Source organism: Astyanax mexicanus, chromosome 18 (genome assembly GCF_023375975.1).
Source record: "Astyanax mexicanus isolate ESR-SI-001 chromosome 18, AstMex3_surface, whole genome shotgun sequence".
Taxonomy (NCBI): domain Eukaryota; kingdom Metazoa; phylum Chordata; class Actinopteri; order Characiformes; family Acestrorhamphidae; genus Astyanax; species Astyanax mexicanus.
In genome coordinates this window covers 18,519,189-18,544,889 of record NC_064425.1, presented here as the reverse complement: position 1 = coordinate 18,544,889, position 25,701 = coordinate 18,519,189, and the positions used below count along the sequence as shown (strand labels likewise).

General features: G+C 37.6%; 1 protein-coding gene across 8 annotated transcripts in view; it reads left to right on the top strand.

Moving 5' to 3' along the window:
* The window catches only part of nf1a (neurofibromin 1a), an 88,828-nt gene that overhangs the window by 9,720 nt on the left and 53,407 nt on the right, over positions 1 to 25,701 (top strand). For 6 of the 8 annotated variants that reach the window (XR_002649582.2, XM_022666922.2, XM_022667095.2 and 3 more), the window contains exons 4-33: positions 810 to 1,000; positions 2,707 to 2,813; positions 2,901 to 2,968; positions 3,098 to 3,173; positions 3,365 to 3,522; positions 4,923 to 5,096; positions 5,191 to 5,319; positions 5,543 to 5,617; positions 6,848 to 6,979; positions 7,959 to 8,087; positions 8,469 to 8,582; positions 10,093 to 10,172; positions 10,264 to 10,387; positions 11,476 to 11,722; positions 11,817 to 11,890; positions 11,991 to 12,074; positions 12,721 to 13,065; positions 13,395 to 13,534; positions 13,988 to 14,110; positions 14,246 to 14,329; positions 14,423 to 14,539; positions 14,723 to 14,904; positions 16,140 to 16,351; positions 16,440 to 16,601; positions 16,730 to 16,833; positions 17,864 to 17,999; positions 21,295 to 21,357; positions 24,106 to 24,264; positions 24,386 to 24,483; positions 24,582 to 24,728. Coding sequence is in view for 7 of the 8 variants with exons in the window: in XM_022666922.2 (XP_022522643.1) it covers positions 810 to 1,000; positions 2,707 to 2,813; positions 2,901 to 2,968; positions 3,098 to 3,173; positions 3,365 to 3,522; positions 4,923 to 5,096; positions 5,191 to 5,319; positions 5,543 to 5,617; positions 6,848 to 6,979; positions 7,959 to 8,087; positions 8,469 to 8,582; positions 10,093 to 10,172; positions 10,264 to 10,387; positions 11,476 to 11,722; positions 11,817 to 11,890; positions 11,991 to 12,074; positions 12,721 to 13,065; positions 13,395 to 13,534; positions 13,988 to 14,110; positions 14,246 to 14,329; positions 14,423 to 14,539; positions 14,723 to 14,904; positions 16,140 to 16,351; positions 16,440 to 16,601; positions 16,730 to 16,833; positions 17,864 to 17,999; positions 21,295 to 21,357; positions 24,106 to 24,264; positions 24,386 to 24,483; positions 24,582 to 24,728 (4,034 nt within the window). In the remaining variant the exon portion in view is untranslated. The remainder of the gene's footprint in view (positions 1 to 809; positions 1,001 to 2,706; positions 2,814 to 2,900; positions 2,969 to 3,097; positions 3,174 to 3,364; positions 3,523 to 4,922; positions 5,097 to 5,190; positions 5,320 to 5,542; positions 5,618 to 6,847; positions 6,980 to 7,958; positions 8,088 to 8,468; positions 8,583 to 10,092; positions 10,173 to 10,263; positions 10,388 to 11,475; positions 11,723 to 11,816; positions 11,891 to 11,990; positions 12,075 to 12,720; positions 13,066 to 13,394; positions 13,535 to 13,987; positions 14,111 to 14,245; positions 14,330 to 14,422; positions 14,540 to 14,722; positions 14,905 to 16,139; positions 16,352 to 16,439; positions 16,602 to 16,729; positions 16,834 to 17,863; positions 18,000 to 21,294; positions 21,358 to 24,105; positions 24,265 to 24,385; positions 24,484 to 24,581; positions 24,729 to 25,701) is intronic. The other 2 variants (XM_022666986.2, XM_022667215.2) reach the window with 1 other exon arrangement.

Sequence of the window (25,701 nt, the reverse complement as noted above, 5' to 3'; positions counted from 1 at the left end):
GAAACTTTTATTAGAAAAATTAGAAATCTTGTTTAACTACTCTAGCTGACTGAGACTACAAACGATGTGTGGATCTCCTTTACCTATGGCTCCAAGCCTTTAGTTGGCATACTGCCCCACATTAGAAGGTAGCAACTGGACAACAAGGTAGACCCAACTAATCTATTATTGAATTAGTTGCCAACTATTTTAATACTCAATTTTAATTGATTTAAACTGCCCTTGAATCAGTGTTATTAGCAGCACTCAGTGCTGGATGCTCAAATAACCAGTAAAAACCATTGTGGCCAAAATAAAATGCTAGGAAAGCCTACCAGACCAGTCTGTTATTAGAATGAATATATTTGGTTTTACAGGGATGGATGGAGAAGCATATTGATGCCATTTATTAGATGCCATTTACTAGTCTAGTCTAGTCTAATGATTCAAATTAAAATGGTAGGAGTCAAAAATACATTCATATTTTCCATGAAAGTGTGTGTACATTTCTGTATTTGATGTGTAAGTGATTTTAGAGTATGAAGCATTTTTGTTTCTCCATTTGATGATGCCTTACATTGGTAACCTGTGAGTACTGCGCTCTATATGCCCAAAAGTATCCAGACCCGCCATCTAATTGATGGCATCTCGGTGTATTTTCTAGTATATCTTCCCTTAAGCAATGTAAAATCATTTCTTTCATATTGCTCATTCATAATCAAATGACTTAATGTGATAACAAACAATTTAATTGGTTTCATTCAGCAAATACCATTGCTTTGGATGAAACAGTTTGAGATAATAAAAATGTCTGTCTGTGTGTCCTGCAGCAAACCAAGGACTGCTTGCGGCTGGATGAGGCCATGCTGGTGAAGCAGTTACTCCCAGAGATCTGTCACTTCCTGCATTCATGTCGTGAGGGTCAGCAGCACGCAGCTCAGCTGCGCAGCTCTGCCTCGGCTGTGCTCTTCTCTCTCAGCTGCAACAACTTCAACGCCGTCTTCAGTCGCATCTCCACCCGGTACTGCCTCTCCTCATGGCTCATGTTGATTGTAAAAGTAACAGTTTGTCAGTTTGTTTAGGAATGGTTTACACTGCTTGAGATACAGAGAACATATCTGCTGTTAACAGGCTTGGGATATTAGGCTACTTTTTGTTCCAAACAAAGCTTAAGTAATGCTGAACACTTTAGAATGATAGAAAGCCACCCTGGTTTGTTTTCTGTGGCTGTCAGTCAAAAGTCCCCTTTCTGTCTCAAGAGTTCAGTTCTTCACCACATAGAATGACAAATCTAATCAGATTTACTTTGTGTATTTTGTGCTTTTGAAAAATGATTGATCTCTAAAAAAACAGCAAAAACATGCATAAAGTACTGTAGTTTTTCATTATTACATTGTAGATTAATACTAAAGACATCTCAACTGTGAAGAAAATTACATTTCTTGCCCTGTTAATGTGTTTGAGAGCATCAGTTGTACAGTGTATACAGTGAATAGCCCTATTGGAGTAATGTTCTAAGAACTACTTAACTAAACTAAAGAATACAAATTATTTTAGAACATAAAGGTCAGTCAATCCAAAATAAATCAAAAGCTTTGAAAGTATCCTCAAGTATACCATCAAAAATGTTATGATTAAAGGATCAGGAAGAGGAAGACCAGGAATTATTAGGAGTAATTTGTTTTTTTAAACCTCTAAGTTTACTACATGTTTTCTTATGTGTTCCTTAATTATCTGTGAGACTATGATTTCTATATCTATATATGTACAGCTCTGGAAACAAATAAGAGACCACTTAAAATTGAGTTTCTTTGATTTTACCAAATTGAAAACCTCAGGAATATAATCAAGAGAAAGATGGAAAAAAACCAAAGCCATCAAACCAAGCTGAACAGCTTGAATTTTTGCACCAGCTTGAATTTTTGTTAATCCAAAAGCAGTGTGCAAGACTGGTGGAGAAGAACATGCCAAGATGCATGAAAACTGTGATTAAAAATCATGGTTATTGCACCAAATATAGATTTTTAAACTTGTTTTCTTGTTTGCATTATTTAAGGTCTGAAAGCTCTGCATCTTTTTGCTATTTAAGCCATTTCTCATGTTTTGCAAATAAATGCTCTAAATGACAATATTTGTTATTGAAATTGGGAAGAAATGTTGTCTGTAGTTAATAGAATAAAACTACAATGCTAATTTTACTTAAAAGTATATCTATAAATAGAAAAATCAGAAAAACTGATTTAGAAAATGAAGTGGCCTCTTATTTTTTTCAGAGATATATATTTGCATACTTAAATATAAATAAAACAAACAAACAAACAATGTTTTCTGTTTAATGGATGAGCTAAGCATTGTATTTACCAAACTGCCACACTAAACTCCCCTGGAACAAAGCAGGAAAAAACACTTGCACACACCCTTCTTGTGTGGTGGTGGGTGAGGTCCAGATGCAGAATGCTTTTGATTGTCTCTGATGTCTTGGACTGGACTATCTTTGGAAATCTATTTGTGTTTGTCAGTGTTTGTGCACATGCGTTTGCTTTTGTCCCCATTTTACTGACTGACGTGTACGTGAGAATTTGGCACACATTCGTGTGGAAGTTATTCACTTAGAGGAGTTAGGTTTATTTGGAATAACTAAACAGCATATATTGCATATTAAATTAATCAAAGCATGTAGTGTGTGCTCTTATAACGCTCCTTTTTTAATCTTTCTCATCTCTATAGGTTACAGGAGCTGACCGTTTGCACAGAGGACACAGTAGACGTTCATGACATTGAGCTGATTCAGTACATCAATGTGGACTGCTCCAAGTTAAAGAGATTACTTCAAGGTAAATCAAACTCATTCGGTTATTATTATTGTAATTATTTTCCAGTAAGTTTTTTTGCATTAACAAATGATTCCTGTATCCCCACAGAAACTGTACTGAAATTCAAAGCACTGAAAAAGCCAGCACAGCTTTCTGTTATAAATAGTTTGGAAAAGGTATGTGTCTCTTGTGTATGTGTGTGTATGTTATATTATTAAAAAGCTAATTAAACTTTAAACATTCATTTTATAATTGATTAAATGCAGAATATGACTAATATGCGTCTTCACTTTTGTGGTGTTCAGGCTTTCTGGAACTGGGTGGAGTTTTACCCTGATGAGTTTACGATGCTGTATCAGAGACCACAGGCTGATATGGCTGGTAAGTGAAATGTTAAGGTTACTGTAATTTCACATTACATGAAATGCTTGATTTTGAGGTCAAGATTTCATTTGTTTTTCTTTAGTTTCTAACATGTTCTCTGTGGACAGCTGATTTTAGCCTTTGATCAAGTTAAAATATAGACCAATTTATATTAACATCATGCCATTTCTCTGTCATCTGCTGAATAGACTCTGCTGAGAAGCTGTTTGACCTAGTGGACAGTTTTGCAGAGAGTGCAAAAAGGAAGGCAGCCGTGTGGCCTCTGCAAATCATTCTCCTGATCCTGTGTCCTGAGATCACACAGAGCATCTCAAAAGAAGTAGTGGAGGACAGCAAGGCCAATAAGGTAAGAGGTCTCTCTAATTCATTGACTTCCTCAGCTCATTTAGTTTTTTTTTTACCATAGTATTGTTTTCTTTTAACTGTTTACATCTGTAGCCCTTGTGCTAATTTACAAAAAAAAAAAAAAAAAAAATCAATTTTACTGGATCAGCTGTACACAATTCATGAGTCTGTTTACACTGTAGTTTTAGTCTAGAGTTATGCTTGATGTTTGGCCTAGCATTTACATAATTGTAACTGTTCACATACTTATGCCAGTGTACTATGAATATTACTAGAGCCTTCCACTAGAAGGCAGACCAGGAGGGGGAAATGTTAAGACCAATTAATACTTCTGCGTCGAACCTACACCGTAGCCTATGTGTCGCTGCTACCCTACGTTGTAGCCTACACTGTATTTCGATGGGTATCTCCCTTGAAATGTAACTATGCATTGTGCGGCACAGACAGCTACAGCTGTGATTAGTCTGCTGGGCCTTGCACCCCCCACCCCCCCCACCCCACACACACATTCACGCTTTTGTGGTTTAAACTGCACAGCCGCTGATGCATGCACACAGAAGTATAAACCTTCTCCGCTGTATAGTGCACTATCGCTGAATATGCGTAGGCTATGTCGTAGGGTCGACGCAGAACTATAAATTGGCCTTAAGGGCTACATGACCCTTCAAACAGAGGGCTGAGAATTACTGGCATCGTGGCGGCACAAGCGACCAAAGAAACCCGCAAATTTGAGTTTTGTTACCATATATACCATAGTATAATGTGTAGTTTCAATGTTTTATGGCCACTGTCTTCATAACAAGCATGAAAAAGTTCTAGTGTTTGGTCTCAGTAAAATAAAAGTTAAATAAAATAAAGCTAATTTCAGCTCCCCATCACAGAGGAATTAAGGAATGGACAATAATAATTAACTGCTGCAACACCTTCCCTCCTTTCTAAAGACATACAAGATATGATGCCCTAAAGTTAAATAAGTTAACCAGCAGGTTATTAAACTTATACAGCACTCCACTGCTATATATCTGTATAGGGTGCTTGAAGAGTTGTCCCAATTCACCCTTTCCCCTTGTAAGTCTGGGGTCAGTTCTTGAAGTTGATGTTATAAGCAGGAAAAAATATATAATGATGGGGAGACACTATGCTGTTAAAATAATGGCATTTCGGTATGTTTTTTTGAAAGCTTGCAGAATTTATCGATCCATTCAACAAATAATTGACCACACCAGTCAAGTAGTTGGTACTAGCGTAGTGACCATTGCAGTGTCATTTGAAAAAAAATGGAGGATAGAAGTGAAAATAAAAATGGGGTTAATAGATATATATATATATATATATATATAAAAAAAATCAAATCAGTTTCAGGTTAGGTTTGATTTAAATAAATGTGTTGTTTTTTTGCAGAAATTGTTTTTGGATAGTCTGAGGAAAGCCCTTGCAGGTCACGGCAGCAGCAAGCAGTTGACTGAGAGCGCAGCCATCGCCTGTGTCAAACTGTGTAAAGCTTCAACATACATCAACTGGGAGGATCATTCTGTCATCTTCCTGCTAGTGCAGTCCATTGTGGTGGATCTTAAAGTAAGTGTGTGAGATCTGCTGATTGATAGAATATTTTTTTTGTTCTTAATGTTGTGGAAAATCTGAACTACCTCTCTGTATTTCTGCCACACAGGCTCTCCTGTTTAACCCAACTAAACCGTTCTCACGGGGCACTGGATGCCAAAGCGCTGACGTGGACCTGATGATTGACTGCTTTGTGTCCTGCTTCCGCATCAACCCACACAACAACCAGCACTTCAAGGTCAGCCTTGCTCTTGCAGAGCTTACTCACCGATGGCTCTCACGGTTATGACTAATATTAGCATAGCATGCTGTTGTGTAGGGACCGGTCAAGGTTAACAAACCTTTGCTGCTGATTTCTTTGTGAATGTACAGTAGAGTGGTGTTCAGTTTCAGATACCTGATGTACAGTTGTTGGTATCACTGTGTGTTTAGTAGTCGTACGTTTTTTCCATTTCTTCTAGGTTTGTCTGGCCTCTTCATCTCCTCCTACCTTCCATTTCGTCCTGGTCAACTCTCTGCACAAAATCATCACCAATGTGAGTACTGAGGACAGTCATTTATCAGTAATCCAATCAATGTGTTTATATGAACATATAACACCATGAAAGCTCCAAACTTTATGCTGCAGCTTTTTTTTAGATTCCACAATATAAAAAAATACATTATTTAATACATTATTTAACTTATTTAAATCTTTCAGTTTTAGCATCACTCTAAAAAAGATTTGTCTCCATCTCACAGGTTCTGTGTTAAACATTGCTTATTATTTATTTTTGAGTCTGAGAATATTCCACTTAAGAGTATACATATACTAGGACTCTGAGTAGTCCTGCGGGCTAAGCGCTGCCACTATGATCAGTTCGAATCCTGTTCATTTAGCTTGCCATCGGCTACTGGAGCCCTAAGGGAACACAGTTGGCCTTGCTCTCTCTGGGTTGGCAGATGGCGCTCTTTCCCCACATCACTCCAAAGGGTTATTTCAATCAGCACAAGGCATCTCTGAGCTGATGTATTAGAACAGAGTCGCTATGCTTTCCTCCAAGAGCGCTGTGATGCTACTCGGCAACGCTGCATCAGCAGCAGTTTGAAAAGAGGTGGTGGCTGACTTCACATGTATCAGAGAAGACATGTGATAGTCTTCACCCTTCTGGTGTTTGGGCATCACTAGTGACAGGGGTAGTCCTAATAAGTGGGTTAGGTAGTTGGCTCTGAAAATTGGGGATACAATTATATAAAAATTAGGGGGAAAAAAGAGCATACATGTACTGAGAAATATAGTTACTGAGCTAAACTCCAGATTTATCTTTTTATTTTTATTAAGGGAGTGCGTAAAGATAATCAGAAGGGTAGAGAGACAGGACAAATCTAATGAGAAAAAAACCTAAACAGTATCTGGTATTACAGCACAGAAATGACAGATAAAAAAATACATAAATAATAGTGCAAATACAAATTTTGGTATTTTTCATTTTTCCACATTTTTCACCCTTTCCCGTTCCATTCCCAAATTCGCTGTTTAAATGATTACTTAAGTAATCAGATAACAGCAGTAATTATATAATTATTTTTATTACCATAAATCGGACAAGGAAAAATGTCCATTTAAAAAAAAACTCTCAAAGAGTTTGTAATCTCTACTAAAGAGTTATAATATAATCAGCACAGCATGCATGCGTTGTCTTTTATTACTTTTCAGGCAGAAATTTAAAACTTAGGTTTCTATATGAGATTCATTTCTGCCTCTTTTTTTTTTTTTTTTTTTACAGTCTCACTTGGACTGGTGGCCAAAAATCGATGCCATCTACTGCTACTCAGTCGAGCTGCGTGCCATGTTTGCAGACACACAGGGCCGAGTCGTCCAGAGCCACAGTGCCCATCAACCACTGAGGATGACCCCGGTAAGGAATGATCTTCTTTTCACACTTGCTCATAAAGTTTAGTTATATTTTAAACCTGTCTTTTTTTCTCACAATACAGTGTATAGTAGTATGTAAAACTTTGGGCAGCCCAGGTCATTATTTGTGACTAGGCATAATTAAACGAGAAGGGTTAAAAACGAAATACTTAAATTAAGGCTGGACTAATTCAATGGATGTTTGTAGAAGGAATGGTGCAGTATAAAATATTTATATTTATAAGAAAAGAAAAAAGACCTCTGTTAAGCACAGTGGATTGATTGTTGTTTTCGGCTTGTGTTGCAGTTAGTGGCACATAGGAACATTTCTCTGCTAGAATGATTGAAAAAAATTATTTCCTCTGTAAGTAAAAAAAAGAGGTTTGATTAGAGGGGTGATTTTGGGGGGGGGGGGGGGCAGTTAGGTGTTCTCTGCTGCAGTCCTGTTAGCCAATCAGAGGTAATATGTTTGCATGTATAAATAATCATGAGCAAGAGCCTGTCTTTATTCAGAGACCAGAAATTCAGTGATCTAAAGCAGGGCTAAATAGAAATACCTGAGCACTGTTTTTTTCCCCCACAAACAATGGCTCACATGGCATTAATTCATACTAGAGACCACAACTAGACATTTTAAATTGAATTTAAAAACGATGGAATGAGACCTTTTAATGGGGTTTTGCAGGATCAAAATGCAAGATCCTGTGACATCTTGCAGTACTTCAGCAAAGTTTGGCTAAAAAAGTTGTACCATTGCTGATAAAAACAAAATAGATTCTACTTACGCTTCATCAAAGCGTGTTCAATTTTTTTTATCAGGTTATGTTTTTTTTTGGGATGAAGTACAGCTTATTACTTACTTACATTTTTCTCCAAACCACTTTTGGATACTGTCTTGCCTTATTTTCCTTAAGATACCAGCATATAGAATGTATTCATTTATATTCATTTATTTCTTTATTTATCTATTTTTTTTTCCACAGAGTCTAACGTTCAAGGAGAAGATGACGACTAGTCTAAAGTTCAAGGAAAAGTCTGCAGATATGGACTCTCGTTCTCTCTTGCTTGCTTTGGTGAAACTCATCCATGCTGACCCCAAACTAATGCTACATGTGAGTACACAGAGTCCTTCAAAGGCAAAAATGTTACTATTACACGTTTAACAAGCACATTTCTTTCTTCAAAAACTTTATTGAAACAGATATAACTTGATTGATTGAAACAGATAGCTTATTAATCATAATGAATGATGCATTTTTAATAGTTAATCTTTTGTTGAAGTTGAAGTTCCAGTTAGGCCTGTGACTGTGGGGTTCGACCACTATAGGTTTCCCAGAGCTATTATTTGGGCAAAGAGCTTAGTGTATATAAGGGGATTTTCTTTAATTAAAGATTTTAAAGATTATAAAATAAAAATGATTGGTGAATTAATAGCAGGGCATGCAAATTGTAAGGAATGTGTTTTTTGTGTGTATATGTCTGTGTTGTGACAGAACCCTGGGAAGCAGGGAGTCGAGATCCAGAGCAGCACAACTGAGCTCATCATCGGCCTGGTCCAGCTCGTGCCCCTCACACACGCGTCAGAGCTCTCTCAGGAGGCCATGGAGGTATCAAATATGATCTGTTCTTTCTCTTTCCTTCTCATTCTGTTTCTCTTGCCCTTGTGGTGAAGATGGGGGATGTTATTTGATATGGTGATGAATGCCTAAGTTGTGTTTAGAAGCCTGAATCCATACCCCTGTGAAATTGCTGTTACTTCTTTGAAGCAATTATTCAAGTAACGCACGTTTACCTAAAACAACTTCAGAAGAAGTACAAAATCATCAGTTCCCTTAAGGCACAAAAGGAATGTCTAAGCACACCCAACACCTGTTTACATAGAAACTACCATTTGTTTGATGCTTTCTGATATTTAGGTTCCTTTTGTTTGAAAAATAATATATGTTTTAACCTTAAAGTGTGAAAAGCAATTCAGAATCTAATCCAGTAGAACAGAACAGTCAAAGGATGGTCAAAACCTGGTCCACACCTAATAGTCCTTCGTACTTTAAACATGTCTTGCCTTGGCTAACATTTCATGATATTAAATGTCTCAGAAATTACAGTAAATAAATTATACATACAGCACTGGAAAAAAAAAATAAGATACCACTTCAAAGTGATGAAGAGTTTCTTCGATTTTACCAAATTGAAAACCTCTGGAATATAATCAAGAGGAAGATGGATGATCACAAGCCATCAAACCAAGCTGAACAGCTTGAATTTTTGCACCAGGAGTGACAAAACATTATCCAAAATGAGTGTGTAAGAATGGTGGAGGAGAACATGCCAAGATGTAAAAAAACCAATTCCACCAAATATTGATTTCTGAACTCTTAATGAAATCTTTATGAATATGAACTTGTTTTCTTTGCATTATTTGAGGTCTGAAAGCTCTGCATCTTTTTGTTATTTCAGCCATTTCTCTTTTTCTGCAAATAAATGCTTTAATCGACTTTTTTTATTTGGAATTTGAGAGAAATATTGTCTGTAGTTTAAAGAATAAAACAACAATGTTTATTATACTCAAACATATACCTATAAAGAGCAAAATCAGAGAAACTGATTTAGAAACGGAAGTGGTCTCTTAATGTTTTCCAGAGCTACCAATGAAGTGTGGTGCTGCTTTGAGCTTAATGAGTTAATGATATGAAGATAATGATTTCTTTGCATGAGCAACAATATGCCCCTATTACTAGCATTGTAAGACTGGAAGCATCGGCTAAAAAACCCTGTTTTCAGAATTCTGGAGGCAAACAAAGGTGGGCTATTTGACAAAAAATCATACTATCATGTTTCAATACACCCCAAGTCCATTTCACACTGCTTTTCTTGTTGTAAATAGTTGGTCCTGGGTATCGTTTGGCTTAAATGTAGCTTGAATTCTGGGTCTATCTGACGTAGCCTTAGATTTTGCAGATGAATGACTAAGCACTTTTATCAGTCGCTCTGGATAATAACTGAAAGTTAAATTGAGTTAAAAAATTATATGACTCTTGAAAAACACACACTTATCCATGCTATTTAACTACATGTTTGCAGGTAAATATAGATGTCTGTATTTTTTTTATCTGCCAGGCACTTTTGGTGTTGCATCAGCCTGAGACCATCGAGCTGTGGAACCCTGATACACCTATTGAGACTTTCTGGGATATCAGGTCAGTCATCAACTGAATTGCCTGATTGGTGTCCCTTATTCCAGTTGTGCATCTGTTTAATCTTTTAATCTCTTTGACCTGCATCCCTCAGCTCTCAGGTCCTGTTCCTCATATGTAAGAAGCTGACTGGCCACCAGATGATCAACAGCACGGAGATCTTGAAGTGGCTAAGGGAGATTCTCATCTGCAGGAACAAGTTCCTCTTGAAGAACAAAGTAAGTACACACCCTCTATCTCACAACAGTGCATAAATTGATAGGTGTCAGCTTTGTTTCCATCACTACTAATGGCACGACATAGTCTGAAAATGATTTCCCTGTTCAAACACTAGTTTCAAGGTTTACTAGGTATGGAATGTATTGACTGAATTGATCTCAGGCCTTTATAACTGAATTTGGGCTCCTCCTGACTAATAGATTTTCTTCTCACAAGACATTTTATATTTTTTAATGACCAGAAGAGGGCACTGGAACACTTTAAATATTCTGTACAATTATGTTTTCTTCTTCACCCATAATGAGATGGATTTCTGTTCTGCTACAGTTGCAATGTTTATATGTACAATCTTTTTTTTGGCAAATAATCCAATTTTACAAACTTATCTCAATTAATGTTACAAGCAGTACAAATCAACATTGTTTCAAAGGCCAAATACTAAACACATTCTTTTTCAGGTTTTCATTTATTTTGCCTCTTCTTTCACTATCGAATTACATAAATAGCCTAGATTATGGCTGGGAGCTTAATCAAATGAATTTAAGTAATTAAAATACTGTTTTACTTACTGTTTTTATAAATAGAAGCTGGCAGCGGGAATCTAGATGGACATTTGCTTCCTTCAGAAACTTTTATGTGGCAGTGATGTTTTTATTATAAAAGATGCTTGTAAGGTTGAAGGGGCTGCCTTCTATGAAAAAAGAGATACATTAAATGTAAAGGAAAAAGCTTGTGTATTAGGGTTATGTAAGAACTAAAAATATTAATCTAATATCACCGAGCCCTAGCCTAAACGTATTTTTTATATTGCTTTATAAAACTGCAATTTAAACATATTTTTTAGGTTTATTAGCAATATGTACAACCATTTAGCTCTTCTTTCTCTACAATAAACCAATTAGCTAGGGGTTGAGTAATTTGTACATTATTTGTATATTATGCGTAACTGTCTATACATGCAAGTATGCAAATATTAATTGATTTGACATTTTATTGGTTTTATTACGAAGATTGTTTGATGGAATTACACACGGGAGGAGTAGCATTGTACAGAGATTTTTTTTTTTAATATTATCTTTATCATCAGGAGAGTGCCACACAGGGGAGTTTGATCCCCATTAGCAGACAAGCACAGACCAAGCTGGAGGTGTGTCTGTACTCGTTCCTGTGGAGTCCGGACGCTGAGGCCGTGCTGGTGGCCATGTCCTGCTTTCGGCACCTGTGTGAGGAGGCGGATATCCGCTGCAGCGTGGATGAGCTGCCTGTATACACTGTCCTTCCCAACTACAACACCTTCATAGAGTTTGCTTCCGTCAGCAACATGATGGCGACAGGTTAGTTTTACAAACAGCACGGAGAGCTGCATAGTTTAGTTTGATGCTCTTGAGATTCTGTTGCAAGTTCTTATGTGATTGTATGTGTGTGTAGGCCGTTCTACCCTACAGAAGAGAGTGATGGCCTTACTTAGAAGGATAGATCATCCTACAGCTGGAAACATAGAGGTGATGTGAAGTGTTAAAAGTTAAAAGTTTCTAAATGTTCAGTGTTTTAATAGTTATGCTGTTTTAATTTTTACTTTAACTCATCTCTTTCTACCATCAGGCTTGGGAGGATACTCATGTTAAATGGGAGCAGTCAACCAAACAAATACTAAACCATCCCAAGAACAAAGCTGAAGATGGACATGTAAGTGATTTCAGCTTTTTTTTCTTCGCTTATTTTAGTTTGAACACATGTTCAAGTTTAGAGTAAATGAAGCTTTTAGGGGGAAGCTGTTGTTAATGCTGATATAATGGATCACTGAAATTGTGCATCGTTCTGTAATCTCTGTTATGCCCATATTTGGCATTTCAGGTCTAATGTTGATTTTTCTGGGGCTGGAGTGATTGGGTTTACAAAAATATAATAAAATATATAAATATTCTAATGTATAAAAAGCATTAAATCTATCATGAGATATAATACAGTAAAAAAGATCTAATTCTGCTTGGTGACTTTTTACCAGGGGAGCATTGAGTGCACACTGAACTGTCATTAGACTACAGTAACTTAACCAGACAAACCAGCAAACTTCCGTCATTGTAGTCAAATGTTGGTACGCTCAGTCTTAGAAGCAGTTGTTTACCACACAATTCTGGGGCTTAAATAAACATGTGATGATTGTGATTTTAGGGCCATATCACCCACCCCTAATTGTGATTTAACATTAGAATCCATTAAGAACTTTATGCCCAAGTGAACATGCTAATTTTTTTAGTTTTCTGTCAGATGTTAATTAATTTTTTTTTTCTAGAGAAATAAATAACACTCACTTTCTTTTGTCCGTCCTCAGGAGTGGATCAGTATGACTGGTTTCCTGTGTGCTCTGGGTGGTGTGTGTCTGCAGCAGCGCAGCACACCCAGCCTGGGCACCTATAGCCCTCCTATGGGTCCTCTGAGCGAGCGCAAGGGCTCCATGATCTCCATGGCCTCGGGTGAGGTGAACAGTGAGACGCCTCTCAGCAGGTTTTTAGAGCGGCTGCTGTCCCTCATGGTTTGCACTCATGAGAAGGTTGGCCTGCAGATCCGCACCAACGTGAAAGACCTGGTTGGTTTGGAGCTGAGCCCCGCCCTCTACCCCATGCTCTTCACCAAGCTGCGTAACAGCATAGGCCGCTTTTTTGACACCCAGGGGCCGGTGAGTAACAACAACTGCAAATGTTTCATTGTTTGTTATAGCATAAAGTGGTTTAATGGGAATTTTCCTTATTTTGTGAGAAATTTGCAGAGCATTATAAATAAAAATATTTTCAATCTTTTACACTGACACATGAAATTTAAGGTTTTTGACCACAAGAGGGCAGAGGAGTTATCATGGTTTCTAAATGCAGCATCACGTCATCAGAAATCTGAAGCCCTGTAATTTATTAAATATGGATTTAAGGTTTCAGATTTCATTTCGTCAGTGATTCTCAGCACACATCTATGACTTCATTTCTTATTTCCTATCTGTGTGTTCTCCTTCAGGTGCCCATCAACGACACAAACACACTGTTTGTGGAGCAGACAATTGCCATCATGAAGAACCTGCTGGACAGTCACACAGAGGGTAGCTCTGAGCATCTTGGCCAGGCCAGCATTGAGACCATGATGCTCAACCTAGTCAGGTCTGGCTTCCTCTCATCCCATTTTTGATTAAATGGATGTACAGTGGTGTTTGTCTCTTCGTTATTTTTTATTTTATTGCATGTTTTTAGCTCTTAAAGTTCAAGTCTAAAGTCAGTGCAGTGTTTTCCCTTCCATTTGCTGGCAACTTTTATGGAGATGCGGATTTAATTTTCCAGCAGGACTTGGCACCCTGCCCACACTGCCAAAAGTACCAGTTGGTCTTATCTAATATTGAAATTTTCTGAGACATTGATTTTTTGGTTTTCATTGGCTATAAGCCATAATCATCAACAATAAAAGAAATAAATGCATAACATGGATCATTCTATGTGTAATACATCTATAGAATATATGAGTTTCACATTTTGAAATAATTTTTTAATGATGCTTAAATGAGGTGCACTAATTGAATTGAATTGGTTTTGTTTTTTAATGTTTGTATTTTCCCACAGGTACGTCCGCATTTTAGGAAATGGGGTTCATGCCATTCAGATTAAAACCAAGCTATGTCAGTTAGTGGAGGTGATGATGGAGCGCAGGGATGATCTCTCCTTCTGTCAAGAGATGAAATTCAGGTAAACATCTTATTTATTGTCCTAAGTATTTCATGTGTTGCTGTTTTTTTGTAATACGATAAATTATTATGTAATTATTTTGTTGCTGGTTTTATAACAAGATCATAATGTGTAGTGTCTTAATGCCCCTTTCAGAAATAAGATGGTGGAATATTTGACTGACTGGGTAATGGGGACTTCCAATCAAGCCGCAGACGATGATGTTAAATATCTCACACGGTACAGTGCCTGAATATCACATTCTCTCCCCAGTTATTTGAGATTTTGTTCACTGTGTTTACACACTTCTTATTGCTTGTACTTGTTACTCAGGGACCTGGACCAGGCAAGTATGGAGGCAGTAGTGTCGTTGCTGGCTGGCCTGCCTCTACAGCCTGAGGAAGGAGATGGAGTGGAGCTGATGGAGGCCAAATCTCAACTCTTCCTGAAGTAGGACAGCCCTTGACACAGATTTAAATCACATAACCTGTTTTTTATTTTAAATGCATTGCTAATATAGCAGCAGGTGGCTATGCATAAGTGGTAGAGATTTGCAGAAGTGACACATTAAAGCCTGTCGTCACAGCTGCATTTTCACCATTTCTCTCTTCATCTTAACTTTTGTTTTATCAGGTATTTCACTCTGTTCATGAACCTGCTGAATGACTGTAGTGAAGTAGAGGAGGATGGCCAGCAGGTGGCTGAGAGGAAACGAGGAATGTCCAGACGTCTTGCTTCCCTGCGCCACTGCACCGTGCTGGCCATGTCAAATCTGCTCAATGCCAATGTGGACAGCGGCCTCATGCACTCCATAGGTGAGTGCCCTAAATCAATTTTAGCACTAGTCCCTAGTCCCTCCACCGTCACTGTGTAAATTAGCTTATTTGTACTTTAACATCCCTAATTCAGTTTAAGAAGGCGGTTGATGGGGCTTCTAAGCAGTGCAGCCATCTAAGCATTGGCCATATTTTTAAGTTTGCAGGTCCAGTCAAACCTAAATGATGCTGTGGAAACCTTGGTGATGCTGTGGAAAAAATGAGACCACTTTAGTTTCTGAATCAGTTTCTCTGATTTTGCTATTTATAGGTATATGCTTGAGTTAAGTGAACATTGTTGTTTTGTTCTATAAACTACGAACAACATTTTTCCCCAAATCCCAAATAAAACAATTTAAAAGCATTTATTTGCAGAAAATGAGAAATTGCTAAAATAATAAAAAAGATGCAGAGCTTTCAGACCTCAAATAATGCAAAGAAAACAAGTACATATTCATAAAGTTTAAGAGTTCAGAAATCAACATTTGGTGGAATAACCCTGGTTTTTAATCACAATTTTCATGCATCTTGGCATGTTTCCTCCACCAGTCTTACACACTGCTTTTGGATAACTTAATACCATTCCTGGTGCAAAAATTCAAGCAGTTCAGCTTGGTTTAACGGCTTGTGATCAGCCATCTTCCTCTTGACTATATTCCAGAGGTTTTCAATTTGGTAAAATTAAATAAAATCTTCATTTTTAAGTGGTCTCTTATTTTTTTTTCCCAGAGCCGTATTAATGGCAGAAAGTCTATGGGTGGGCTGAATGGCCTCCCCCCAAACCTATATCGGAGACACATGCTAGCTTCTGTGCTCGCGGCATTGCTTACATTGTATGTTAGGAGTTTAGACAATTGAGATAAAATACTATGATCACCACTATGATCTGAGGATGGCCAGTTTGAATCCTGGATCATGCTGTTTGCCATCAGCAGCCGGAGACTGAGAGAGAACATTTGTCTGTGCTCTTTCTGGGTGGGTAGATGGCACACTCTACTCATATCACTCCCATTGTGATATCACTCCCATGTCAGCATAGGTGGCTATTAACTGATGTTTTTAAGCCACTTTGTTCTGCTTTCCACCAAGTATGCTGGCTACCTAGTGATGATTGATTCATTGCTGCAGTGCATCACCACTGCATGGGTTTAGATTTCAATGTAATTCATTTAGTTTACTAAACGGATTCAGTATTTCTTCACGAGAGAGAAAGTCATTATTGTGTCTGTCTAAAGGGCTGGGCTATCATAAAGACCTGCAGACGAGGGCCACCTTCATGGAGGTGCTCACGAAGATCTTGCAGCAAGGAACGGAGTTCGACACCCTGGCCGAGACTGTTCTGGCTGACCGCTTCGAAAGACTGGTGGAGCTCGTCACCATGATGGGGGACCAGGGGGAGCTGCCCATCGCTATGGCTCTAGCCAATGTGGTGCCCTGCTCACAGTGGGTAAGTAACCAATGTGCACTTGGTAAGCTGCAGAGCTTGAGAGGCAAGTTCTTACTGGATATTGAGAGGTTGTTTCTCTGGTCTTCAGGACGAGCTGGCCAGGGTGTTGGTGACACTGTTTGACTCCAGGCATCTGCTCTACCAACTGCTCTGGAACATGTTCTCTAAAGAGGTGGAGCTGGCTGACTCCATGCAAACTCTTTTCAGGGGAAACAGTCTGGCGAGCAAGATCATGACCTTCTGTTTTAAGGTAAAACATGTCAATATTGGTGCTTATTTTTACTGTGTTTGCTACAGTTTTTCTGAGACGTGTCTGACTTCAAGATTATGCATAAGCTGAGTTTTTGTAAGAGTTTTTACCACACTTTCTTCATGTAGGTATATGGAGCTGCTTATCTGCAGAAGCTTCTGGAGCCTCTGCTGAGAGGAGTAATCACCACTCCTGAATGGCAGCACATTAGTTTTGAGGTGGACCCCACCAGGTAGGTTTATACGGTTCAATTTACAGATCCTTTATCAATTTTTTATGAAAATTGCTTCTAATGAATGCCTTCAACTACTTTAGGTCACCCACCCCTAATTGTCACATCAGGGTACTACTTTTTTGCTGTTTTTTAACAAAAGAAAAATTCACAATGTTCTACAGAATTTACTACAGAAAGATTGTTTCTGTCCAGTATCATTCATTTTACTTTAGTCCTAAATATATGGAGATATGATATTCTGGATCATTGACTTCTGTAACAAATATGATAAAATTCTTGTATCTCATTTAGGGGTGTGCCATATAATAAAGTTTAACTTTCATTTTTTTTGCAGTAGTGTGTTCTTGAAACAACTTTTTAAATTCAGTGTTTTGTCATATCGCTAAAAGTATCGTAAATCTAAAAAAAAAACATGAAATATCATGATATTATTCATATCGCCATATTGCCCACCCCTACTCTCTTCAGCAGATTAACTTGAACCAACTGACATCATGGTGTGATGGTGATCCATCCAGTACTTTAACTCTTGTTACTGAATGCAATCAGGTCCTCACAGAAATTCAGCAATATCTATTAGATGAGCATTTTCTGGAAAGTAGGAACACCAACAAATGCAGGATGCAAATGCAACTGTTTTTTATATATTATTGATTTCAGAAAAAAACAATGGATGAGCATGTGTCCCAATTTTTTTTCCATATACAGTATTAAATAGAACGTTCCAATATATAGCTACTGATTAGACCCCCCCCCATCACATATAACTTCTGTGGAGTGATTGAGCACCATTGGAACCAGTGAGTAGGGGTGACATTAGTGATGTACGGCATCATTACCCATCCTTGCTAATGTTCCTGTAGCTGAATACAGTCAAATCCTCACAGCATTGTTTTAATAACTTGTGCAAGGCCTTCCCAGAGTAGTAGATGTTTCTGGAGATATAAATATTACATAAATAATAATAATTAAATTTGAAATCTTTAAGTCTGATTGTGTTAACAACATATAAAACTCTCCACTGTAGGCTGGAACAAACTGAGAACCTGGAAGAGAACCAGAGAAATTTGCTGCAAATCACAGACCGCTTCTTCCTGGCCATCATCAATTCCTCCAGCGAGTTTCCCCCACAGCTGCGGAGTGTCTGCCACTGTCTGTACCAGGTACACACTGTTCTCTTATTCACACCGCCTGGACAACCATTCCAAACTACTACTTCACATTTACCGTGCCCCATCACCATGCTACTGCTTGCTCTCACAACAGAGAGAGTGTGTTGAACAGTCACAACTAACTCGTACACTCACACTCCTTTGGCCTTCCTGCCACCTTTTTAATAAATATACAGCTTTGTTTTTATCTGCTTTAATTATTTTTTTTTATTCCCTCATGCTGGAAACACATTTGTCAGTGTTGAATCAGATTGTGAGAAAACAGGCTTTTTTGCTTATCGGTTGCTGCACTGCTCCATCTGGTGGACGTTAATGTTGGTAAAAGCTGGCGCGTTACTCTACAAGTCATTCTGATTAATTGCTGGCTTCCTCCGGTTCTGTGTATTTGAGTAAAACCATCCTTTTAGTCATTTCTGCAGCATTACTGTGTATGTATGTTTGTGTGTTTTGATTGAGGTAAGGAGAGGAGTTTAGAGAAATATTTAGTTAATAATTGATCTTTAAAAAGCAGAGATTGTCTTAAAGGGACACCAGGTAGGACTTTCTTTATTATTCATATTTTTCATTAAAAAAAAAATAAAACTACAGCTTTAAAATCACTGCACCACTCTATTGAGGTGTAATGGGCAGAGTAGCATCCCTCTCATGCCTGGCCCAGCAGGCTCTACTGAGGTGAAACCAGGTGGTGTAACTTCTGTAGGCCGGGCGCGACCGATGCTCACGAGAACTGCATCCCTTTTGAGAACTGTAAACTGCTTTACAGCATTGTAGTTCTAACAGTACTACAAGGACTACAAATATTAGCCATTAGAGAAGCAAATACAGAAAAGGCCGGCTCAGTTCTTCAATTACAGAAGAATTATGGCAGCAGATGCAAATAGACCAAAGAGTGTTCACTAATGAAAGTTTAGATGGTGATAAACACAAACTGTGCAGGAACAGATGGGATTCTGTCTCTGACTCTACATTTACAACATGGGGCAGCTAAGTAAGAATCTAATAGAGTAGACAGTGAGTGTACACAGTGTTTAAAAACTCCAGCAGCACTGCTGCATCTGACCCACTCGCACCAGCACAACACACAGTACCACACCACCACCACCGTGTCACTGCTCTGCTGAGAATGACACCCCACCCAAATAATAAAGTATGCAGAAAAATAGACCGCACTACAGTCTGTAATTTTTAGCACTACAGAGTGCTGTTATATAAGGCTGAGAAGATAGACTATGAATTTAGTAACAAAGGAGCTGGTTTTAATGAAATGGTTGATGTATATTCTTTTACCCCGGAAAAAGTGATTTAGTTGTGTTCAAAAAGTAGTTCTCACACCAAATAGAGATTTTCTGTAAAACATGATGAATTAGGTAAGCAAATATGTTATTAGAAATCTGTGTGGATTAGTAAAATATGGTTTTACAGTGTGTGACACTACACAGTGCAGTACTGTGATATGAGTTTGAGTCGATTGGGAGATTATTTTACTTCTAATAGTGGACAAACTATTTGTGCTTAACAGCATTAAAGTCCAGTACACGTAGGCTTTTTTCATTACTGTTACAGTTAAAAACACAACACTTGCTATATATTTTAATTAAAAAGGAGTTGATGAAGAGCAGATGCCAGTGCATGGCACCTCATCAAAATTACTTGTTGGCCAAGATAAGGTTGTAGAGAAGAGGATTTTGTGTGCGTGTTTGTGTGTGGTTGTGTGCGTGTGTGTGGTTGGGTTTCCTGTTGAATTTTATTTTATTTATTTATTATTTTTATTTAGTGTCCTGTCTCAGTGAACTTCACAGTACGTATTGTCGCTGTCACACAAACCTTGTATCTTCTTTTTCAAATAGTTTACATCAGGGCTGGGAGGTTAATCAAATTTGTTTTAATGAATCGAATTCTGGATTTAATGTGATTTTCAAAATATGATATTCAAGATTGTACATCTTTACATTTAAAAGGAGGGCATCTCGGTAGATAGATATTTGCTTCTGTCAGAAACCTGTAAAAAACTTCATACAGTATATCGAAATTAGAACTGGCTCATTTTTTTTAACATACCGCCATACCACTAGAGGCACTGTGGAGCGCATGCATTTGGAGCACTTGTCTACCGTTATATGTTAACTGGAGAAGAAGGGAATTGTGGCTGATTTTAACACTGTAATGCCATTAATGGCTTCGGGAATAACATATCGTACATTGAATTAAAACTTATGTCTTACTTGTTTAATAGAGATTTGAGAAATATCTCTTTTGAATACTGAAATATAAGGAGGTTATGTAGACTTAAAATAAGGAGTGACCAGTGCTAGTTTTCTTAGACTATTATAAGGAGATTCATTTGACATGGGCTTGAGTAAAATGTGTTGTTTAGGCATGCAGTTCACAAGCACTAAGCTTTCATTTTTGGGAACTATATTTTCCACATAGCTCCAGTATCTCGAAGTTCTTTAGTTTACTAAATTACATAAACTGTTATAAACTTACTACTATTTTGTGATGTTTGGGGCTCTGTCTGTCTGTGTGTGTTGGTCTGTTTTAGGTATTTGTGAATGAACAGATTTCTAGGCTGATATCTGTGGAGCGAGGGTGGAGATTTTGGTTTGGTTGAGACTGCAGGGGAAGGGGAAGTGACCTGGCTGCAGCTGTAATTTCACACAAAGCTTACAGTGTGTGCACCTTGAAAGTAGCTCTTTGTGAGAAGGAAGAAGTGACCCAAGCCTCGCACCTACTGCTTGTTTCCTTTTTCCGTTTACTCTGCATGTGTGTTTTTCTTTGAGCAGCCCACCATCTTCTCATCTTTAAAACACACAGCCACTCGAGTGAGTCACTCATTGAGCTGCTCGCCGCTGTACAGGCCTGTGACCCACGTGCTTTGCATTCTGTCATTCACACTCACCACCTTCAGCTAAACTGCAATTCCACAACTCATACTGTCTTATTATTTTAGTATATAAAGACCATGTGACTCATGACGAATATAACAAATTGTTATTTTTATAATTAGATTTGCTGTAATAGAATTGTGCAACAGTATGTAATTTATAACCTTGTATTGCTGGTAAATAAAGCAATTTTAGAGCCAATTTGAAGCAAATGAAGAGGTCAGTGCTCAGGTGGATACTGTGTGTATGTAGGTCTGAATGTGTGTGTTGTATGTGTATGTGTGTGTGTGTGTGTGTGTGTGTGTGTGTGTGTATATAAGCATAATGGCTGTGTGCGCTATGCTCACTGTTTGTTGTGTAGCCGCTGCTGTGACCTTTCTGTGCCCATCTCTGCCCTGTAGGCTACTTGCCACTCCCTACTGAATAAAGCCACTGTTAAAGAAAAAAAGGAAAACAAAAAATCCGTAAGTCTCCCAGAACTTTTAATTTATTTTAATTTTTTTAGCCATTTTTGGTTTGATTTGTTCGTTATAAAAAACACTCTTTATTTTTTTTTTATTTATTTATTTTTTTTTTTAAAGCTTTTCTGTAGTCTTTTTTGCCTCCAAACATGTTCATAAGCAACTCTGTGCACAATCCTATTTACACCATGGCCTTACTAACCTCTTACTAACTCAAAAGTCATGGTTGAAACAATGTGGCTCTGTGGATCACCAGTTTGATGACTCTCTTTCTGGTCTGGATTGAAATGTGAGAAGGCTAGTTGTGTGGTGTACTCTTGGGACTGGTCAAGCTTTTCCATCTGTCTATCATGTCATACAGATGAGATTACCCTTCTGTGTTTTCTCCATTGCTGAGGAGAGGCCTCCTCTGCCATGGATGTCCTTGCACATCAGGAGAAGAACTAAGGACTGAAATCAAATGTTCACTAAATAAACAGTGTGACTGGGCTTTAGGTGTAAGCTTGTAGACGTTCCGCCATTTGTTGTAGGACATGAGTGCCAGTTTCATCCACAAATGGTTAGTGATTGCAGGTTTTTATTCATGATCTCACTGAAATGGAAACCTGCAACTACACAAGCCTTTTTCTTTTAAGATTAGACAGCTCTGAGGAAATGATGTATTAAGTGTGTTCAGTCTTTATCCATGCCACTACTTTTATCAGTGAGTTTTTACACTGCTTTTTTACTAGATTCACCTAGCACTGTAAGTGACTGCTAAATATGTAAAACTTAACACTTATTGTTATAATTATTAAAAAATTAATTAGCACTTTCAACATTTAACGATGTTGAGTCCACTGTGTACAATCATATACAAATTGTGAGTTCAAGGTAAGAATCAGTTGATACTTATTGCTAAGGTTTGGGTAGAATAGTAATAGTTGCATGTTTAGCATATTTTAACAGTACATCTGTCAAATTTGTAACATTTAAACAATTGTAATAGTCATTTAATTCATGTTAAACATCATATCTGACTGATTTTTGCAGTTAAACAGTAGTAATAGTCATTTAATAAATGTTAAACAGTACTACTGGCAGATTTGTGTAAGTTAAACAAAAGTAGTAGTCATTTAATAAATGTTAAACAGTATGTCTGAACAATTTGTACAAGCTAAACAGTAGTAATAGTAATTTAATACATTTTAAGCAGCAGGTCTGACCAATTTGTAAAAGTTAAATAAAAGTAATAGTCATTTAATGAACGTTAAACCACAATCTGACCGATTTTAGCAGTTAAACAATAGTAATTGTCATTTAATGAATGTTAAACAGTATATCTATCAGATTCGTAAAATGTAACAGTATTAATAGTCATTTAATAAATGTTAAACAGTACTACTTGCCTATTTAAAAGTGTGAATCTTTGACCAACCTTAAATTAGATTTTTTTTTTTAAATAAATAACACAGGTTGGAAGTCACTTAAAACATACAATTCTATGAAATTTGCACAGTTTACACTACTACCCAGCCCCAGTAATACTGTATATCATGGTAATATTTTAGGAGATAAATTATATATAGATTATAATATGAATTTCAAAAAAGCTGCTTAGTGACCTTACACCTGGTGTGCAATGTTGATGAAGCATGCGCTTGTGTGTTGAAGAAGTGGGGATTATTTCAGGACTTTCATTACTCCTCATACAGGATGCATGTGCTGTGCAGGAGTGTTGAACATGCTGACCGTTGCTGGAGTGGTGGTAAATGTTTTTGGTGAAAGATTGTACAGTGTGTTGTGTTTACACTGTTGGGTATGCACATCTTGCCACTAAAAGAAATTTGGTTGCATGATTTCTTTAAAGATAGATGGTGTACTTAATTTGTATTTGTTCTTTTTGAAATACATTTTTATATTTAGTCATTGATGGTTATTTTTATGTATTTAAAAAAAATTATCCACACGTCTTACTGAGATTGTTTTGATTAAACACGTTTAGTGGAGGAACAAAAGACAGCACAGTGATTGGTCAGCATGTGTAAGGTAACATGAATACTGTGCCTTGTGTGAGTAATATGGGAAAGTATTTTCCCATATCTTGAAAAGAATGTGGATGTAGGTTTGGGTGTTTGTGGTGGGCTACATACACTTATGTCATAGCGTCATCAACAAGAGTGATTTTCTTACATTTTTTTTTCTTTAATCATATCTGTTTTGCTTTTTTTACCACAGCTAAACTCATTGTGTTTCAATATTGAAACGTGTGTGTCTGTGTGTGTATTTGTGCTTACAGTGGCTGTGTTGTGAGGTAGTAAGATGGCTAAGATGAGCATATTCACTTGCATGTTTCCCATTATGCAAGGTGATGGGGCTGAACAGAGTGCTTTACTGTGTTTTGCTCATTACTGCAGATTCACTGAGCGGTGTTTCATTTAGGTTTTGAGTAAAACCATACTTTCATTTACAGTCTCTCTCTCATTTTTCTTCCCATGTGTGGGAACATTGTCCATCTGATCTGTTTATGAAGGATTTCACTCATTCTCTTGCATCTTTCTTCATGATTCCTTTTCCATATATTAAAGCCACTTGTACAAGGAAGGCTAGATTTCACAGAACTTAAAGAGAACAGTATTTTGTTATTTTGTTGGTTTCATTTGACACACCTGTCTTTCTTTCTGTCTCTGTCAAGTTGCATTTTCCATGCTTAACTTTTTTCCCCTATTTTCCCTTTTCTTCTGTTCCTCTATCTACTGTTTCTGTGTGCAGGTCGTCAGTCAGCGTTTCCCCCAGAACAGCATAGGTGCTGTTGGCAGCGCCATGTTTCTGCGCTTCATCAACCCAGCCATAGTGTCGCCTTATGAAGCAGGCATCCTAGACAAAAAGCCTCCTCCTCGGATTGAACGAGGCCTCAAGCTCATGTCTAAGGTACGGCATTAAAGCAGCAGAAATCGGATGCATTAGTCACTGTCCTCCTGTATTAAAGGATACTCTGAATACTAGCGAGAAGGAGAAGCTTGGTTTCACTTTTGTTTGTTCTGTTCTTTAGATTCTGCAGAGCATTGCTAATCATGTCCTCTTTACTAAAGAAGAGCATATGAGGCCCTTTAATGATTTTGTGAAAAGCAACTTTGACGCAGCAAGGAGGTACGTGTGTGTGTGTATGTGTGTGTGTGTTTTGCTTCAGCTGTACTGTATTGAAAATTTAGCATTTGTAATTGAATTTGCTTACTGTCCTCTGCTAGATTTTTCCTGGACATCGCATCTGACTCCCCACCTAGTGACTCGGTCAACCACAGCCTGTCCTTTATCAGTGATGGAAATGTCTTGGCCCTTCACCGTCTTCTATGGAACAATCAGGAGAGAATTGGACAGTACCTGTCCAGCAACAGGTGTGGTAACATGCTGGATAATTAAGGATTGGAGATAAAATGCTATTAGTTTCATATTTTATAAGAAGAGAGTAACTACGCTTTTACACTGCCCGGCACGTCAACAGACAGTGATTTATCCCAATTATTTTCAATGGGGAAATCGTCATGTGATGCGATAAAAAGTTGAGCTAAGGTAAACTTTATGCAAATGGATCCATCCACGCGATGCCTCTATCCAATCAGAGAGCAGGTGTTTGCCTGATCATGTGCTCAGCGCACTGTATCAAAATATTTTATTTCTGCTGTCAAGAGATGCATGGAAGAGAAGTTTCAGGATTCTCTGTCTTTTATGATAAATTCCTGCTGATTTACAGGGACTCTGATCAGCCTAATATAGCATGGTGAAAGGTTGCTGAGATTTTTGGGCTCTCTGCTAGGTTTTGAAAATATTAATATATAGTTTAATTGTAAAAGTTTGCTTTTGAAAGCCTATTTGCTGCACACGAGACAGTGTTATAAAGCTAAATTGAACAATTATATTTATTAATATATATATATATTTATATGTAGAAGTTTAGAGGAAATAAAGCTTATATTAAACCATTTCCCATTTATTAAAACTTAAATTTAGTTGGACGACGCAGGCAAAGCTTTTGTGATGCATACATGCGACCAGTTGTAAGGAGGCAGTGCGTTCATTTGCGTTGACGCGTCAAAGCAGTGCAAATGCAGCGTAAGACCGCTTAGAGGAAGTTTACAGCTTTTGGTCTAAAGCTTTTCTCTATTTTTGCACCGCCTGTCTTTAACTTCCCTTAAATGATTGTGTCCTTTCACCCGTAAAGCCTGTCTTAAGTTTAGTTTTTTTGCGTGTGACTACACACTAGACTTCTGTCATTACAGACTATAGATTTGTCTGTCTGATAAAATTAATTCATTAATCATTTATCAATATTCATTAATTTCTGCATATCAGGCCTGCAGCACATTTTCA